At 43.6% G+C, this 19,067-nt stretch overlaps 1 protein-coding gene across 1 annotated transcript; it reads left to right on the top strand.

Annotated features, from left to right (window-relative positions):
• Nucleotides 1–1,748: 1,748 nt before the first annotated feature.
• lin54 (lin-54 DREAM MuvB core complex component) lies at nt 1,749–18,603 on the top strand. The gene is made up of 17 exons (XM_038970556.1): nt 1,749–1,899; nt 4,141–4,914; nt 5,642–5,753; nt 5,983–6,095; nt 6,226–6,354; nt 7,028–7,220; nt 7,404–7,477; nt 7,668–7,856; nt 7,939–8,030; nt 9,099–9,170; nt 9,318–9,420; nt 9,633–9,770; nt 11,137–11,339; nt 13,509–17,305; nt 17,601–17,654; nt 17,884–18,053; nt 18,447–18,603. Exons 2-14 carry the CDS (start codon nt 4,174–4,176, stop codon nt 13,702–13,704), a joined length of 2,355 nt encoding a protein of 784 aa, XP_038826484.1. The 5' UTR covers nt 1,749–1,899; nt 4,141–4,173; the 3' UTR covers nt 13,705–17,305; nt 17,601–17,654; nt 17,884–18,053; nt 18,447–18,603.
• Nucleotides 18,604–19,067: the final 464 nt, after the last annotated feature.

The following is a 19,067-nucleotide window of genomic DNA, read 5'->3' as shown; positions in this document are numbered from 1 at the left end:
TGAAATCAGGTTAATTTTCGGTTCTGAATGAAAGTTGAAAAGACGTAATTGTTTGGGCCAAATCAAGGCTGGTCCAAGCCAGACAAAATCGTTTTAATGTAATTTTAATCTCTTTTTTAAAACCCCGTTTTCTCCCCAATTTCGTGGTATCCAATTGGTGGTTACAGTCTTGTCTCATTGCTGCAACTCCCGTACGGACTTGGGAGAGGTGAAGGTCGAGAGCCGTGCGTCCTCCGAAACACAAACGAACCAAGCACTGCTTCTTGACATAATGCCCACTTAACCCGGAAGCCAGCCGCACCAATGTGTCAGAGGAAACACTGTGCACCTGGCGACCGTGTCAGCATGCACTGCGCCCAGCCTGCCACAGGAGTCGCTAGTGCGCGATGGGGCAAGGACATCCCTGCCAGCCAAACCCTCCCCTAACCCAGACGACGGCGGGGCAATTGTGCGCCGCACCATGGGTCTCGGATCGTTGCGGCGATGCGTCGCTCCAACAGCACCCTGGAGAGGCACGCTGGGAATAGACGTGCTAAATATTTTTGTGTCCCTGCCTTTAAATTGGGCACTGCTTATCACAGGACGTCATCAGCGCTCACCTAAAAAGCCCATATGCCACTGGTTGAAAGAAAATATTTTTGTTTTGGGTCAGAATTGTGTGAGGTTTTATGTGTTTTTGGATGTGCGCCTTCGTCAGTTTAGCTCAGAAAATCTGTCCTCGTCAATATGCCTTATGAGCGGGCCGACCCTGGGGCCATCTCTCTATCTCTGTCACAGAAACAGTGTGGTACAAAAAGCCTGGCGGACCAACAGGGAAGAGAGGTCCCAGAGCCACAGTGTCAAATATGGGGGTATAGTGAATTCAGTGTTTGAGATTTAATGATTACATAAAGACTACTATATTTACATGTTGTCACATCAGCGGTTAAATGTGACCAAATACGTAATTGTTCCTTTATATTCCAAAATATTTTATTTTTGTGCACTTTGCGGTCTTGCTGAGGGTGTGTTCGTAAATTCACTTTAGAGTGACAGAGTGCGCTCAGAGTGCAGTCTGGGCATTCATAAATGCACAGCATTGCCAAGATTGTACATTCCTAAATTCAGAGCGTTTCGCACACTGGAATCTCTGGCAGAGGAGTAGGGTTGATCCGAGTGATCCAAGCACCCAAGCTAACTGTCTAAAGTAGCTACTTCCAGACACAAATAAATGAGAGAACACCTCACTGTGGCCATTTTACCAGCCCTAGCAGAGCTGGTTAGGCTATTTTGATGTTATCCAGAGCGTTGGTGACCGTAACTGTGCTGCTGGCAACAATTTAATTTAAGCTTTTTTTGCCAACGTTTACCGACACCGGCTATATTCAACGGGTGTTCAGCGTTCATAAATGCATTTTATTCTGCGCTCTGGCACACTCAGACGAGAGTTGTCTGAAATCGGAGTAGATGGCCACATTGAATTTACGAACACACCCTATAACGTTGGTGACTGTAAATGTGCTGCTAGCAGCAATTGAATTACGTTTTTTGTCGAATTTTACTGAAACCCGTCATATTCAACCGGTATTGCGCATTCGTAAATTCATAAATTACTCTGCGCTCTGGCACACTCTGACAAGCGTGCTCAGGAATAGGAGTAGATAGCCAGAGTTAATTTACGAACGCACTCCTTTGTTGTAGCGCTATCGATGACGCGCGGTGTGGTTGTGAAGGAGGGCGTAACATTATTATGGGATGGTAGGGGTGAAATGGTGCTAGGCGCGGTATTTTAAACAATCGTCTACGTTTCTGTGGGTTTTACCGAGATGTTGCTCCGCATGTACGGAACGGCGAAGGAGTGTGTGCGTTAACACGTTTCGTGTCACCAAAGGTGTTGCACCGAGGGGAAAAACAAGCCACGTAAGAATCTATTCGCTGTGTGAAAGGGGCAAAATAATGTTAGCCAACATGCTAATGAGTTAGCTGATGGCCAGGCTTGCTAGCTAACAGCTGATTATGTCCATTTGGCCAGTTAGCAGACAGCTAGCTAGCTGCATAGGAAGATACCTTATTCTAACTAGCTAACTTAGCATAGGACTGCTGTTGTAGAAGCGATAGGAAGTTAGAAAACATGCATAGGCACATTTATAACACATTTGTTTACCATTCATTCAAATAAAGGTGACTATCAACGTTGCATAGCTGCATTTGCTGATGTTTGAGTGACGAAGTTTATTCAGACTAACTTTGTGTGATTTAATATTTAATGACATCAAATGCATTACAAATGCAGCCCGCTAGCTTGTTTCCAGCACCCTGACAAATGGAGAGTAATTTTCTGATTTCGCTCGCCCAGTTTGTTATTAGGGCTTAGCTTGCAGGGGGGTTTGCCACTACAGTTATCCTGTCTATTCAATTTTGGCTAGCCGGAAAAATACCCTCCTGGTCTGTCTACTGTCTGCTTGGTGAAATGGCTTGAAAGCAGCTGGGGCTTTGACTGTCAAATGGTCTGATGCTCGTCTCGGGCTTAGTTCCTCTAAGGTTGCTTTTCCCCCCAAGGAAAGTCATATATCCCCCTTTTATTTCAAGGTTTCTGGGGTGTTGTTCTGTGACAAATGACTGTAAAAAGGGTTCTAATGACATTGGATTATTTTACATTTTAATATTTTTTTCCAAAGCACAAAATAACAGTTCACCACAGTTGATTACCAATGGACAATAATGTAGATGTATTATTCGTGTCGTTATTCACTGTGTAGTTCTACACAGAGTACCATGTAAATATTTACAAGATCATATGGTTTGTAACGTTATGTGACAACCCGGAGTACTCTTTTAAAATTACTGTGTTGCACTACCCGGTAATAATCAATTGCAAACGGTACCACCATTACTTCATTGGTAAACAAGATCCATGGCATGGGCGTTCATCTCTATTGCTATATCTTCCTCTCATCTCTTTAGTTAACTGATGACGAGGTGAAAATGGCGGATCTTTCGAAATCCAACCCCGGCCTGAAAATAGAAACGTAGCTAGCTAGCTGGTCGTTTTCATAGTGCTGCTGCTGTCACCAATTGATGGTTTTGACAGGCTGCTTAGTTGAGAAAACAAGAATCAGGCCCCAAACATATATCTTATAGAAAATTAAGAAGATGAACATCGATACCCCGTAGTTTATCGACTTGTATAGTGTACCATCTGTCTTATTTGGAGTACGGCGGAGGTAGGACAAAGATTGTTATTCTCTTGGATGTCCGAAGCGGCCTAGCCAAGCTAGCTACGTTAGCTAGCTAACTAGCTATCCACACAATCGATGACATGTTAGTTAGCTAGCCAGCTAAATTCAAATTTATACCGTTCGAAATCAGGTGGACTATGTTGCAAAGTAAGCGTTTAATGTAGTATTGCGATCAAAGAGTTCGGGTCATAATGTCGTTACATAAACAAAATGTGGTATTGTTCTTGGTGGCTGACTACACTACCGCATTTAACTAAGCTATCCAACATTTCTAATGGTATTTAAACAGATAATTTATGATTTTATAATTCTGTAACGTCAGATACTTGATGTTCCATTGCCTGTGTGTACCAACTTTTTCACATCTTATGAAATTCACCGCTGTCTTTGAAACTATTTGGTGGATTTGCTCTTGAGTCTTGCGTTATTGATAGCAGATCTATGCATCTTAATATATTTACTGATGTTACACACTACATGTTTTGGGCTGTATATGACAGTGACATCCTTCAAATCAATAGTGATGGGTTTGCACCTTCTCGTGTCGTTGCAGTAGTGTGTGTGCAACATCCACACCGTTATATGCAAACATCAACACATGTTCATATGCAGAAATTGGAACAAGGTAATTCAGTTTTAGGCATCTCACTTTATTGAACTTTTTTTTTCTAGATCTAAAATACTTTTGCAATTGTTCTTGGTTGCCTATCAATTGCTTATTGGCACCAAGCAGGATCTAAAAACCTCTGGTTGGAAATGCATGTTTTGACTATATCCCAAAAGTTGCTGCAGCTATTTCTGTAGTTTTTTTGTGTACTGGTACTTTCCTTGATATGAAAGGAAAGTACCAGAAAAGGTGTTTGATGCTTCTAATAAATTATTTGGACTGACATTCTAATGTTCCCCGTTTTGTCTCCTGCAGCGACTGATTTGAGCTGAGTGTAAACTTGGAGACATGGACGTGGTGTCGCCAGAGCTGAACATCCTCCTCCCTGACGAGATAATGGACACCGAGGCCATCGTCATGGACGACGACCCCCCCGCAGAGTCCCCTGCAGCCTCTGGCCAATCACAGCCCAGCGACGATGCACCAATCCCCATGGAAACAGATGTTCTCGCCGTCCCAGAGATCGTTAGCCTGTGTTCGGATGCCCCTCCGACCCAGCGGACCCAGGCCCAGACCACCTCCATCACCACAGACTCCACCCTCTGTAGCACCACCTCCGACACTCAGCTCCTCCTCACCCCATCCATAGCTTCATCCTCCCCCCTTACCCTCCGACCCGCCACAGCATCCACCCTCACCTCCACCACCCTCAAAACCACTACCAGCCCGGGCGGGGTCAGTCTCACCTCGGGGGGCTTACAGAAGCTCTCATCCAACCACCAGATCATCCTCAATAAGGTGGCCTCATTCCCGGGAGCAGACACCACCAGGTCCCCAGGCACTACCACTATCACTCCAGGGGGCCAGAAGTTCATGGTGACGGCTATAGGCAAGTCAGGCCAGTCTATTGTGCTGCAGCTGCCCCACACGGGCTCCAAGCCTGGCTCAGGTCAGGGGGAAGCCAAGGCCCACCCGCAGCATTTCAAGGTGCTGACGATAGGGGGGAGGACAGACCTGAAGCCGGTCATGGTGGGGCAGGCGGTCAGTCAGGTGTCCACCCTGCAGGCCCAGCAGCTGAAGACTGTTCAGGTGAGACCTGATACATTTAATAAAATTACAAAAAAATTCTCCCTAATTTCGTGATATCCAATTGATAGTTAGTCTTGTTCCATCGCAGCAACTCCTGTACGGACTCGGGAGAGGCGACGGTTGAGAGCCGTGCGTCCTCCGAAACACGACCCTGCCAAGCCGCTCTGCTTCTTGACACAACGCTTGCTTAACCCGGAATCCAGCCGCACCAATGTGTCGGAGGAAACACCGTACACCTGACAAGTGTGCACTGCGCCCAGCCCGCCATAGGAGTCACTAGAGCGCGATGGGACAAGGACAACCCGGCCGGCCAAACCCTCCCCTAACCCGGACGACGCCTCATGGGTCTCCCGGGTCGCGGCCGGCTGTGACACAGCCTGGGATCGAACCAGGAACTGTGGTGACACAGATTGCGATGCAGTGCCTTAGACCGCTGCGCCACTCGGGAGGCCTGAGGCCTGATTTGTTTACTTGTTTGTTGACCTGTTTACTTGTTTGTTGGCTTGTTTACTTGTTTGTTGACCTGTTTACTTGTTTGTTGACCTGTTTACTTGTTTGTTGACCTGTTAGTCTGTGCTCAGCTGTGTACACATTTTGTAGTGAGGAGATGAATTTAGCCACGGGTTACCTTTTTGGAGGTTTGCTAGTGATTTGGGAAGCTTTATGTGTAGGTCTCTTCTTCGCTGTAGTTCGTACAGTGAAGGTCAATGAATGTATTTGCCAACAGATTGCAAAGAAAACGCAGGTGTCATCAGCTGGACCAATCAAGTTCATCATCACTAAAGCTGTCAACAACAAAGGTCTGACCACCCAGACATCAGTATCCAATGTCATTACAGGTAATCACCGTCACGTGTTTGTCGCATTGACCTCTTCATAGAAAGAATGCTTGGTTTGTAATGTGCCACACGCTCAGGGATAAGCTGTGTAATCATTGAACGTACAGCCTGAGTTATAACTGTGTCATAAGCGCTTTGAGCCATAGAAATGTATGTAGACTTTGATCCCTGTCCCTGGTTCTGACCTCATCGTTGTGATTTTTTGCCCTCCCCCAACCCCACCTCCCAGGTCGAGTCCTGTCCACGAGCAGCCCAGTGACCCCCCCGCGGACCATCACTCTCTCTGAGACACTCAGCTCCAGCAGCAAGATTGCCATCTCCCCCCTCAAGTCACCTAGCAAAGTCAGACATGCTGCCACTCAATCCCTCTGACCCCACTTTGAGTGAGGGAGAGAGAGACCCATTGCGGTTTTCCCCATTTTGCGTTTGGATTTCATGACTAAACCTATACTGTTTTCTTTTTGTGTAACAGTTGACAGTGGTGTCGGTGGCCTCCCAGGTACCCAACTCCCCTCAGAAGTCAGTGTCTCTGCCGCTCAACATGACCCACCTGGGACAGCAGATACTAGTACAACAGTCTACAGCCACCTCTCCAGCCAAGGTAGTCTCCAGCCATTCTACCGCATAGGTAAAACTAACCTCTCTAACAGTTTCTCTGGCCCTCTGGGACCCCAGCCTCAGGACTGCACATTTGTTTGTTCTATTCAAGCGCTGGATCACCTGATTCAACTAGCCAACTAATCACCAAAAAGTAGCCTTTCGTAACCGCTCATAGGAGCATGAGCCTAGTGTCCTGTCCATTACTCCCCCTGGACAGGACACTAGTCTATCGCAGGGCCATCTCCTTAATGCTGAGTGCCAAGCGGAGACGCATTGCTTCCTATCTTAACTTTGGTATGACTCGGGCCGGGGATCGTATTCCTAACCTTCCAATCTCACGGCGGATACTCGCTAATACGGCCTATTTATCGCCATACCTCCTTACTCCGTTTGCACACACTGTATATAGGTTTTTCTGTTGTGTTATTGACTGTACTTTTTGTTTATCCTATGTGGTAACTCTTGTGTTGTTTTTTGTCGCACTACTTTGCTTTATCTTGGCCAGGTCGCAGTTGTAAATGAGAACTTGTTCTCAACTGGCCTACCTGGTTAATTAAAGGTGAAAAAAAAAATACTCTAACCACAAGGCCGCCAAGTTAATCACCAAGCCCTTGATAATTTGAATCAGGCATGCTACTGCTGATCCTGACCATTTTTCCCTCCTCTCCTCACAGCCCATGAAGCCGGTGCAGACTGTGACGGTGGGCGGCCCCCAGTTTAAGACCATCTTCCCCCTGTCCACCTCGTCCAACGTGCAGCAGATCCAGGTGCCAGGCAGCCGCTTCCACTACGTCAGGCTGGTCACTGCCACCACGGGCAGCAGCACGGGACAGGCCGGCAGCCACTGCACCAACTCATCCATGACCGGTAGGAGACAGACTCACCATCCATAGTACTTTGTAACATCTGTTGATGTAAAATTACGATTGATTGATTGACCATCCACAGAGACTGGCAGGGGTAGTCTTTTAGGTCCAAACAGAGCCATAATATAGAGAAGCATTTACCATAGTGTGCTGGTATTTCATATGACCTCTCTTCCTTCCACAGCCAAGCCCATGGTGGTCAACACAGCCCAAGTCAGGATGTCTGTCCCCATCATCCCAGCACAGACCATGAAGCAGGTGAAACACACACACAGACACACACACACAGACACACACACACTCACACACACTCACACACACACACACACGTTACTTACAGATGGAATTGTTCCCTTACTCATTAATTCACTTGGCCACAACAGCTACAGACATGCACTCTCAATTAATATAGTGTAATTTAACCTTCATTACTCTCCCCCTCTCTCAGGTGGTGCCCAAGCCCCTGACGTCATCGGGCCAGGTGCTGACAACCCAGACCCAGCAGAGGTTGATCATGCCCGCCACGCCGCTGCCCCAGATCCAGCCCAACCTCACCAACCTACCCCCGGGCACCGTGCTGGCGCCTGGGTCTGGGAACATGGGCTATGCTGTGCTGCCCGCACATTATGTCACGCAGGTATAGGGCTGGGTTTTGTGTTGGAGGCATTTTAAATGTATGTGTGTGTCCGTGTTCTCACGTCTCTCTCGCTCCCGTTCAGCTCCAACAGTCTGCGTATGTGACTTTGGCCAGCAGCTCTGGGTTCCCCACCCCTACAGGCATCCAGACTCAGGCCAGACTGCCTCTCAATGGGTGAGCACAGCAAAGCATCACACAGGGGAAATCTCCAACTAGATATGACCTGTGTTTTGATTGGAAAGAAGTCCTTGTCAGTAAAAATGCGGTTTGCGATCAAGCACTTTGTTTTAATGTTTGAAATGCTATGTTTATTTATTTACAGAGCTCCAAAAGTGAAATGACACTGACTATGAGGCTAAAGTGTACTGTCAGCTTTAATTTGAGGGTATTTTCAAAATTACAATGCTTTGTACATAGTCCCTTCATTTTATAGGACCAAATTATTGGAACAAATTCACTTATGTGCATTAAAGTAGTACAAAGTTCAATATTTGTGATTCCATATTCATAGCACGCAATGACTACATGAAGTGGGGGACTCGACAAATTTGTTGGGTGCATTTGCTGTTTATTTTGGTTGTGTTCCAGATTTTTGATTTTTTTTGCCCAATAGAAATGAATGGTAAATAATGTATTGTGCCATTTTGCAGTCACTTTTATTGGAAATAAGAGTATAATGTTTCGAAACACTTCTACATGAATGTGGATGCTACCATGATTGCAGATAATCCTGAATGAATCGTGAATAATGATGATCATACCCCCAAGACATGCTAACCTCTCACCATTACATTAACAGGAGTTTGGCATATATTTTTTTTTTGGGGGGGGTGTATGATATTTGTGTGTAACTTTTTCGCTCTTCATTATTCAGGATTATCTGTAATCATGGTAGCATCCACATTCGTGTCGAAGTGTTTAGAAACATATTCTATTCTTACTTAGAATTTAGTCATTGTATCATTTCAAATCCGAAGTGCAGGAGTACAGAGGCAAAACAACAACAAATGTTTCACGGTCCCAATACTTGTGGAGCTCACTGTATTTCATGTTTTGTTGTCACATATGCTGGATAGGTGCAGTGAAATGTTGTTTTACAGGGTCGGCCACAGTAGTACGGCGCCCCTGGAGCAAATCGGGCTTAAGTGCCTTGCTCAAAGGCACATCGACAGGTTTTTATGACAACGTTGTTATAAAGTCAATGCGCTGACTAATCAATGCGCGTATTCCTTCTTCCCACAGTTTATCAACATCAGACGCTGCCTCCAGACCACGGAAGCCCTGCAACTGCAACAAGTCTCAGTGTCTCAAACTGTATGTACTATAACTTACCGGGAGCTCCAACCCACTCAACTGTTCATGTGTAACAGAATTCCTGCTTTAAAAAACGAAAAGTCCTGTATTTAGTGTAGACGTCATGGAGATGGGCATAACCTCAATGTGGTCTTGCTCTCTCTGCAGGTACTGTGACTGCTTTGCCAACGGGGAGTTCTGTCAGAGCTGTAACTGTACCAACTGCTTCAACAACCTGGAACACGAGACCGAGCGAGCTAAAGCCATCAAGGTGAGGAACGGGCCGCCACCACAAGACAAGTCAGATTTGACTCGACTCTGTCACCTTATTTGTCTTGGTTGTTGTGTGGAGAAAAGCTTTGCGTGGCTAATGTACTCCATGATTAGTGTTATCACTTGGTCTTGTGTTTAAAAGTAACCATCAGTTGTATCTGACTACTTGTGTAAAGAGTTGTTTTAAAAGGGTTGTATTATTTCCCCCAGGCGTGTCTGGACCGTAACCCGGAGGCATTCAAGCCGAAGATCGGTAAAGGTAAAGAGGGCGAGTCGGACCGCAGACACAGCAAAGGCTGCAACTGTAAACGCTCAGGATGCCTGAAGAACTACTGCGAGTGTTATGAGGTGGGCCTCCATCTCTCTCTCTCTCTCTCTCTCACCAACACGCCTGTCCTTCTACGGGTGGACGTTAAAGTTGTATTCTATACTGTTCTATTCCATCTTACTTTCACTTGTCCAATCTTTTGATATCACTGTAGATAAAAGGTAGGAAATAATGTGAAGACTAGTATTGTGGCGGTCATGACATTTTGTCAGCCTTTAACTGTCATGCAAATAACTGCAGGTCTCACAGTAAATTGACCGTTAATTAACATAAACGCACTTAGCATCTCCGGGCTTTCACGCATAGCCTACAAGTCACTGATGCAGACCTTTTTAGAACATATACATTTTAAGAAGTTGTAATGTTTTTTTTGGGGGGGGGGGGGTCGCATTGAAAGGCATGCGCTCTGCTCTGTTTCTTGCGCAAGCTGCACACACTTCCTCAGTCTCTCATTTACAATTTGACAAGCACTTGATAATATTCTCACCCATCAGACTATTCTTAATTGAATCTATTCTTTCTTTATTTTAGAATTGCCCACAAAAAAAAACATAATCCGTAACCTGCAAATGGAGGTTACATTTTTAATATACCAGGTGGTTGTAAAGCAGATTTATGTGCTTCATTTTAAGAATTGAGCCATAAATATAGCAGCACGAGAAAGCTGGGATGCTCTTTTAAATAGCGGCCAGTCAAAACTCTGTTTTCACACACGATTGCGCAATGGCTGCTTATAAGATCACATGTTTCATTAGGCTATGGGCTCTCCAACCCTGTTTCAGAGGTCCTGGGCAGCAGGTGATCCTATTCCGCTCAAACTCTGAATGCCAGGGCTCGCATGAAGTGTTTGGTTTGATTTTCGATGGCATTTGCATTGATGTCAGAGTAATTAGATTTTTTTTATTTAACCTTTTATTGAACTAGGCAAGTCAGTTTAAGAACAAATTCTTATTTACAATGACAGCCTACCCCGGCCAAACCTGGACGATGCTGTGCCAATTGTGCGCCGCCCTATGGGACTCCCAATCACGGCCGGATATGATACAGCCTGGATAATGGAGTGCTGAGTACGAGACCATTAGCGACTGGCCGTTAGCAAGTTTGGTAGGCTACTAATGACCATCAGCGGCATCAGTGCGCCTTGGAGTTGCCTGGTTATCGTGACTCAACGGTCACATAGAATTTGACTGCGGTCACGACTCGTGACTGGCGATAACACGGTCACTGTAACAGCCCGAGTGAAGACCTTACTTGTCGGTGTGGGCGCATGGCTTTTGTTCCAGCCAAGCAGTAAAACCAAGCCGTAACACACCTAATTCAGATTCCCCACCCCTGGTTGACCTCATGGAGACGCAGCCTTACTGTTTCTTCTTCTCTCTCTGCCAGGCCAAGATCATGTGCTCGTCTACCTGTAAGTGTGTGGGCTGTAAGAACTTTGAGGAGAGCCCTGAGAGGAAGACTCTGATGCACCTGGCCGACGCAGCTGAGGTCAGAGTTCAACAGCAGACGGCAGCCAAGACCAAGCTGTCGTCGCAGATCTCGGACCTGTTCACAAGGACCACCCCGGCCATCACCAGCGGAGGGGGGAGGTAAAGACTGACTCTGGACTCACTCTCTCCAGCCTCACCTTCCTAGATTCACCCTCTCGCTTCTCACTTGGGTTGCAAAGGAAGGGTATTTTACTGGAAACTTTCTAAGTTTACCAGTAAACTACCAGATTTTTGTTATCTTTCAAGGATTTTATGTAATCTATCGAAACATCTAGTGGCCCTTTTTGGTACTTCAGACTATCATAGTCTGTAATAGTCTCCGGCCCTCTGTGTAGTTTTATCACATGTAAAATATATGAAATAAGATAATTACGTACAGTACTAGTCAGAAGTTTGGACACATCTACTCATTCCATGTTTTTTTTCTTTGTTTTTACTATTTTCTACATTGTATAATAATAGTGAAGACATCAGAACTATGAAATAACACATGGAATCATGTAGTAACCAAAAAAGTGTTAAACAAATCAAAATATATTTTATATTTGAGATTCTTCAGATTAGCCACCTTTTGCCTTGATGACAGCTTTGCACACTATTGGCATTCTCTCAACCAGCTTCATGAGGTAGTCACCTGGAATGCATTTCAATTTAACAGGTGTGTCTTGTTAATGTTTATTTGTGGAATTTCTTTCCTCCTAAATGGCTCAAGTGCAATCAGTTGTGTTGTGACAAGTTAGGGGTGGCTACAGAAAATAGCCCTATTTGGTCAAATACGAAGTCCATATTATGGCAAGAACAGCTCAATTAAGCAAAGAGAAACAACAGTCCATCATTGCTTTAAGACATGAAGCTTAGTCAATTCGGAAAATGTCAAGAACTTTGAACGTTTCTTCAAGCGCAGTTGTAAAAACCATGAAGTGCTATGATGAAATTGGCTCTCATGAGGACCGCCACAGGAAAGGAAGACCCAGAGTTACCTCTGCTGATAAGTTCATTAAATGACCAGCCTCAGAAATTGCAGCCCAAATAAATGCTTCACAGAGTTCAAGTAACAGACACATCTCAAAATCAACTGTTCAGAGGAGACTGCGTGTATCAGGCCTTCGTGGTCGAATTGCTGCAAAGAAACCACTACTAAAGGACACCAATAAGAAGAGACTTGCTTGGGCCAAGAAACACGAGCAATGGACATTAGACCGGTGGAAATCTGTCCTTTGGTCTGATGAGTCCAAATTTGAGATTTTTGCTTCCAACCTCTGTGTCTTTGTGAGATGCCGAGTAGGTGAACGCATGATCTCCGCATGTGTGGTTCCCACTGTGAAGCATAGAGGAGGAGGTGTGACGGTGCTTTGCTGGTGACACTGTCAGTGATTTATTTAGAATTCAAGGCACACTTAACCAGCATGGCTACCACAGCGTTCAGCGATATGCCATCCCATCTGGTTTGTGCTTAGTGGGACTATCATTTGTTTTTCAACAGGACAATGACCTAAAACACACCTCTAGACTGTGTAAGGGCTATTTGACCAAGAAGGAGAGTGATGGAGTGCTGCATCAGATGACTTGGCCTCCACAATCACCCAACCTCAACCCAATTGAGATTGTTTGGGAGGAGTTGGACCACAGAGTGAAGAAAAAGCAGCCAGCAAGTGCTCAGCGTATGTGGGATCTCCTTCAAGACTGTTGGAAAAGCATTCCAGGTGAAGCTGGTTGAGAGAATTCCAAAAGTGTGCAAAGCTGTCATCAAGGCAAATGGTGGCTACTTTGAAGAATCTCAAATATGAAATATCTTTTGAAATGTTTAACACATTTTTGGTCACTCCATGATTCCATATGTGTTATTTCATAGTTTTGATGCCTTCACTATTATTCTACAATGTATAAAATAGTAAAAATAAAGAAAAACCCTTGAAAGGAGTAGGTGTGTCCAAACTTTTGACTGGTACTATATGTGTGTGTGTGTGTGTGTGAAAATAATACTATATATGAATACTTTTTGGGGTTATTCCTGTATAAATGACCAAAGTTATTGCTATAGATTTTCTTTTAATTTCCCAAATTACTGACGATTCTGGTAACTTTGGTAAATTACTGTTAGCTTTGCAACTTCTCACCCCCTCTCCTCCACCCATCCTCTCTAGATGTATTCTGTGTAGCCTCAACCCCTCTCGCCTCCCCCTCTTCAGCCTATCCTGCTTTGTACTCCCACTCTATGCTGTGTATCTTGTGGTAGAACAGTGGCTGATCTCATCCTCTCTCCACCAGGATGCCCTTTACGTTTGTGACGAAGGAGGTGGCAGAAGCCACGTGTGAGTGTCTGCTGGAGCAGGCTGAGCAGGCAGAGCTGATCCAGCAGCCCCAGGCCACCGCAGAGAGGATGATCCTGGAGGAGTTTGGACGCTGCCTCATGAGGATCATCAGCTCAGCGGGCAAGACGGACTGTCCCTCCATCAACTGCTAGGCCAGGTCCATGGGTTCGCTGTCTGTATGTCTCTCACCCAGCCCAGTGAAAACTAGTGCTGGGAGACTAGAAGGGAATAGTGGCCTCCTCTCTCCCCCAGCTTGAGAGCTAAACATTAGGACTGGTGAGTGGTAGTGGTCCTTGGTTTCTCTGCCTCCCGGGCTGGCTAGCTAGCCGCCCAGTCTCAGAGATGAGCAGTGGGTCTGGGAGATGAGGGGAGTCGGCCCTGGGCGCCGTCTCTCTCGCCCACCCTCTGGGCAAAGCATTGGGAAAGGAGTGGACTGTCTGTCTGCGCCACTTACTGCTAGCCATGCCCATGTGCTTTCTCTCCCATCCCCATAGTGCTAGCATTGGATAGGGTGGAGAGTGGTGCACAGTCCCGTCAATTGTTAGCTAGCTAGACCCAGCCACCACCAGGAGGCAAGGACAGTACTGAGCACTGCTTACCTTTTACCCACCCTCATAGATCTAGTGTTGGGAGGACATGAATTTCTCTGGAGCTGGTGCTTCTCCTTCACAGTTAGTGGGAATAGCCTTTGCATAGCCTTGGCTGAAGGAAGGGGCTGTCCCCATGCCCCCAGCCTCCGTGAAAAAGTAAGGATTGTGGGAGAGACTCGCCAGAGAAAGAGGTGCAAGGGGGAACAAACAAATGTTTTTGTGTTTTGTGAAGGGGAGTTGTTTTAGATAATAGGATTTTTAACATTTTTATCTTTTTTTATCACATTTATTTTCTCCATCTTATTATGGCTCTGTTTGCATATGTCCCTCTTTTTCACCCTCCCCCTCTGTTTTAATAATTTCTGAGGGTTCTGGATGCAGACGAGGAAAGAAGGGTCACATTCTGACTGCCTTCTACAGGTAGTAGCCCAGGTTCTAATCATGATGGCCATCTCTCTACAGTAACTACAGTAACTGGCTCTACAGTAACTAGCAAGATATGCTCATGTTACCCACTATTTATTTTCTTCAACCTCTGTTTCAGCTTGTGCTCAGAGCTTCGCAAAATATCTAGGAACAACTAACAAATTCCCACTTTGACTTTTATCACAGATTAGGATTCCATTTGCCATTTTTTAAACAACTAAATAGTATGTATTTTGGTATGGGGGGTTTGTTCAATTGGGGGGGGGGGTACTGTTTCTGACACATTCAGGTAGAGTAAGGTTTCACAATATCAAATCCAAGTTATTTGCGCTAGTAAAGTGCTTATGGTACTCTAAATTCATTGTCAGGGTATGAAAGTTGTCCACTTTATTAGGGAAATATGAATATTGGATGCTAGGTGCCCCTATTTTTTTTTTTTTACTACTTTGTGAATATCAATTTGCCTCTTTCCAAACGCATGGAGAACAGCACACACATACACGTTGGATAACCGTCAAGAACCAGCGGTAGATTGTTCGATTGGATAATTAATCTAGTCATAGTATCACTATGTCCGAAGCACTGCAACTATTTTAGCTTTGCAGAGTGCCTTTATGCTACAGTAAGCTGTTGCTTGGTAGCTTTGTGCTTTACTAAGTCATCACGGATTACCAGGCAACACATGATTTGGCCTCTTGTGTGTCGCACTGTAATGCTACTCATCAAGTGTGTGTGTTCAACAGCATTTGGGTAGTGTTTTGAATAAAGAAAGTGATGTTTTTAAGACCCTTTTGGGTCAGTTATTTCCCTACTCACAAAGCCAATCCCTTTCTATATGTGTTGAGTGTATTGGGACCGTGTGTTTTTAAAAATACTGTTATTAGTTATTGTAGCCTTATTTCCCCCCAGGATACCTTTGCCTTACGTTCTCCACTCTGCTCAGGGCATTGAAGGACTTTTACTACGTTGTCTGTCTATTGTTCTTTACTGCAATGTTATTGAAGACACACGTTTAAAAAAAAAAAAAAAAAAAGAAGAAGAAAAAACCTCCAAGCAGGCGTTTGACAAATGACCCTTGTCCAAACAGAGGACCTTTGTGTGTGTCATGTTTTTCACCATAAGAGATTGAGTAAGACCATGTTATACACCATCACACATGCTTTTCAAAGTTGTAATCATCCCTATGCACTGAAAATGTTGTTTATTGCATGGGTGACCTTGCTGGATGCTGAAGTATTACAAAATTGCTGTACAGCAGCATCAACAATTGGTCTGTGTGTTTGAATGACATGATGCATCCCAAATAGCTTTATTCATACGAGAAAATGAACATTTCTCATGCCTGTTCAGGAGGGTGCAATGTTACAGAACGTTCAGATAGAAATGGATCGTGTAGAAAAACGATACAATTGTATTTTAGGTAGAGGATTGGAATTGTATGTTCTGTTTTGCATGTCTATCTGCAACGTTTGTCTCACCTCATTGAATACACCCCTAGTATCTGTTGTCATCCCACAAAGTGGGACATTTTCAAAGGGCTTCCAATAGAGGAGCACAACCAGAACCCTGTGATGGTGCTAAACTCACTACGTCAATCTGATGGTGAAAGTTAGGGAATAATTTGTTTTAGATTGTCTTCTCACGAAGTGAGACATTTAACAGAATTAATCAATCAAGCTAAACTGCTAAATTGTGCTCTGTTGGAGAACAGAAAAGTTTCTAACAAATCTAGATATTTCAGGAGAAACTTAACCTAACCCATGAAACTTGGTAGTAATAAATGTACACTAAACAAAACAATGGACCTTAAAATGTTTGCAATAACAGGCTTTTTTTTTTACTGAGGGAGTCTGTACTGAACTGTGTAAATCTGCACCTCCATGTTTCAAAGACCATGTGCAATGGATCTGTAGTACTCCTCTGTATTCCGGTTGGTTGATTGTATATGTTACGTGACCATTACCTGTATTACTTTCTAGGTGAAATCAAGTTCTTAAAAAAAAAAAAGTTTTTTTGTTTTTGTCACCGTTCTGGTAAACATCTTTCTGTCAAGAATTATTTATCTCACGTTATCCTCATGATTATAACACAGTATCACACAGAATTAAAGTACTTTTTTATTTTCAGATTTAAAGATTTATATTCAGTAAAGCGTATGTAAGATGTTGACTGTAATGTAAGCGAAGTATGAAGCAAATTAAATTTATACATTTAAGTATGAATTTCCTTCTCAATTGGTACACTAAATTGCATTAATATTTTACAAACAAATGCATAAGCCTGTTGGATATTGTGTCAGATCTCTGATATAACACTTATTTTCTGATTTCAGATCAGTTTATTTTATTTTTTATTTTTACAGTGAAATTAGGTTGATTTGCAAGCGATTTAAACCTATACATTAACACTTCCTATACATTAACACTTTTGTAATTGTAACGCTATTATAGATGTCCATATTTGATATATTTATTTTATAAGTTGTCAGCAGACATCTTATTGAAGTCCTGCCTTTCTCTTGTATTTCCCACACTGCTTTGCGGTGTACATAAAAGGCGTGCGCAAATTACCACCACGAGGTCTGGTCATTTCATTTTGGTTAATAGTACAGCGAAAATCTAGCAAGTCGTGACATCGATGCAAAAAAAAATGATTATATTGAAGAATGTTTTGATAAAGAAACGACTTCGTCATTTGTTGGCGAGATGACGACTGGATATTTGATGCAGATCTTGCAGTAAGTTGTCTTCAGTCCTCTAATAGCATACCTAGCTACTGCTAACATATGCCGATAGTTAGTAGCTTGCTATCTTTAGCCAGTGTTAACTATTGGCTATCAATATCAGAGATTATTATCCCTTGTCCGATGATTTAAATCTTTGCTGTTCACATCATGAACCTCTGTGATTACATATTTTTTTACAACTATGAGGACTCGTAACTAGCTTAAAATTGTGTAAGTCTAGTCTGTGCACGTGGTCTGTAGCTTGACTCAATGTTGTAACAATGTATCAATTTGTTGCCTTTTCTAGTGTCTTTCGGATGCAATGTTGCAGGATGGATGACAAACTGATACAGGACGCATGGTAAGATGTCAAACAACTATAATTCTGAATTGCTTGAGGAATTCATGGAGTCCAACTGAGACCATTTCCTTGTCCTATGATTCAAATCTGTATCTGCTGTTCACATCATGAACCAAAGTGATTATTATTACATTAATATGAGGACGTGCATTAGCCTATAATTGGTATTATTTTGACTAGCTTTGATTGTACTGTATTTTAAGCTTACATTTTGGTGCTGATCCAACAGAATACTGTGGGGTGGTGGAAAGGATGTGACTTGGACCAGGAGTTCAGTATTTTTCCCTGGTGCAACATGGAGGCCTGCATGGGTCAGGCATGGAGAGGCTCTTGATTTCTTCAGTGCTTTGCAACAGCTCACTCTGTGGGTATTGGCTGACAACCGTGGTATATCAGAAGGTATACCAAAACTTTTTTATTTTTACTGCTCTAATTACATTGGTAACCAGTTTATAATAGCAATAAGGCACCTCGTGGGTTTGTGAGATATGGCCAATATACCAGCGACGGCTGTATCCAAGCACATGGTATATTGGCCATATACCACACCCCAGATTTTAATATGGATATGCGTGCAGGCTGTTTTAATGATTACTACCAATCTGACCTAGTCTTCCAAGCCTGGGGGATATTTTTTATTATTGAACTTGAATGAGGGTAGTGTCTTCAATGTTTCAGTTATATGGCCAGGTTATTGTGTAATTGTTATTTAGTATGCAGGCATGTTTTAAAATGGCTGTCAAAGGACATATCACTATTCACACTAACCATGAGTTTCTGTTTTCCCCCCAGGCTTCAGCAAGAAGAGTGCCCTAGAAGGTCTCATGTTTTCCATGGTGAAATTGACTACAAAGATGGCACCTTGTGAAATTGCAGCACAAATTGATATAAGCATTTACTATCCCATGTCCAATTCCAATAAATGTTTTGTGGAAAAACCCTATGTTAATGTATGTTAATTTGAATGACTGATCATTTCAGAAATGTGTGTAGTGTCTCACATAGTGCTGTCTTGGCAATAGAACATTGAAATGACATGTGAGGGTTGCACAAACTCAATTGAAATGCATGTAGGGAAATTGATTAACCTGGTTTTACTAGAATAGCTAAACCATGGTAGCATGAAGTTGAGTGGTTAGGACCAAAGCTTGGATACCCAATACTGTGCAATGAGAGGAAATTAAGATTCACTTACAATGATACTGAGGGATTTACTCACTTTATTCAGCGGTTGACATTTTGTCTGACGCAACAAGATGGAATGGGTTTTCAAATGTCAATGTAAATCCTATAATGATGTTGACACTTACGCAGAGGGTGCACTCCCTCTGCCGTAAGAAGTGAATTATGCAACCAATATGTGTTCGCTACAAATAACGTGTACAGTAGGGCTGCAATTAATTGAGTACATGT

The sequence above is a fragment of the Salvelinus namaycush genome, chromosome 31 (genome assembly GCF_016432855.1).
Source record: "Salvelinus namaycush isolate Seneca chromosome 31, SaNama_1.0, whole genome shotgun sequence".
Taxonomy (NCBI): domain Eukaryota; kingdom Metazoa; phylum Chordata; class Actinopteri; order Salmoniformes; family Salmonidae; genus Salvelinus; species Salvelinus namaycush.
This window is presented reverse-complemented; position numbering and strand designations above follow the sequence as displayed.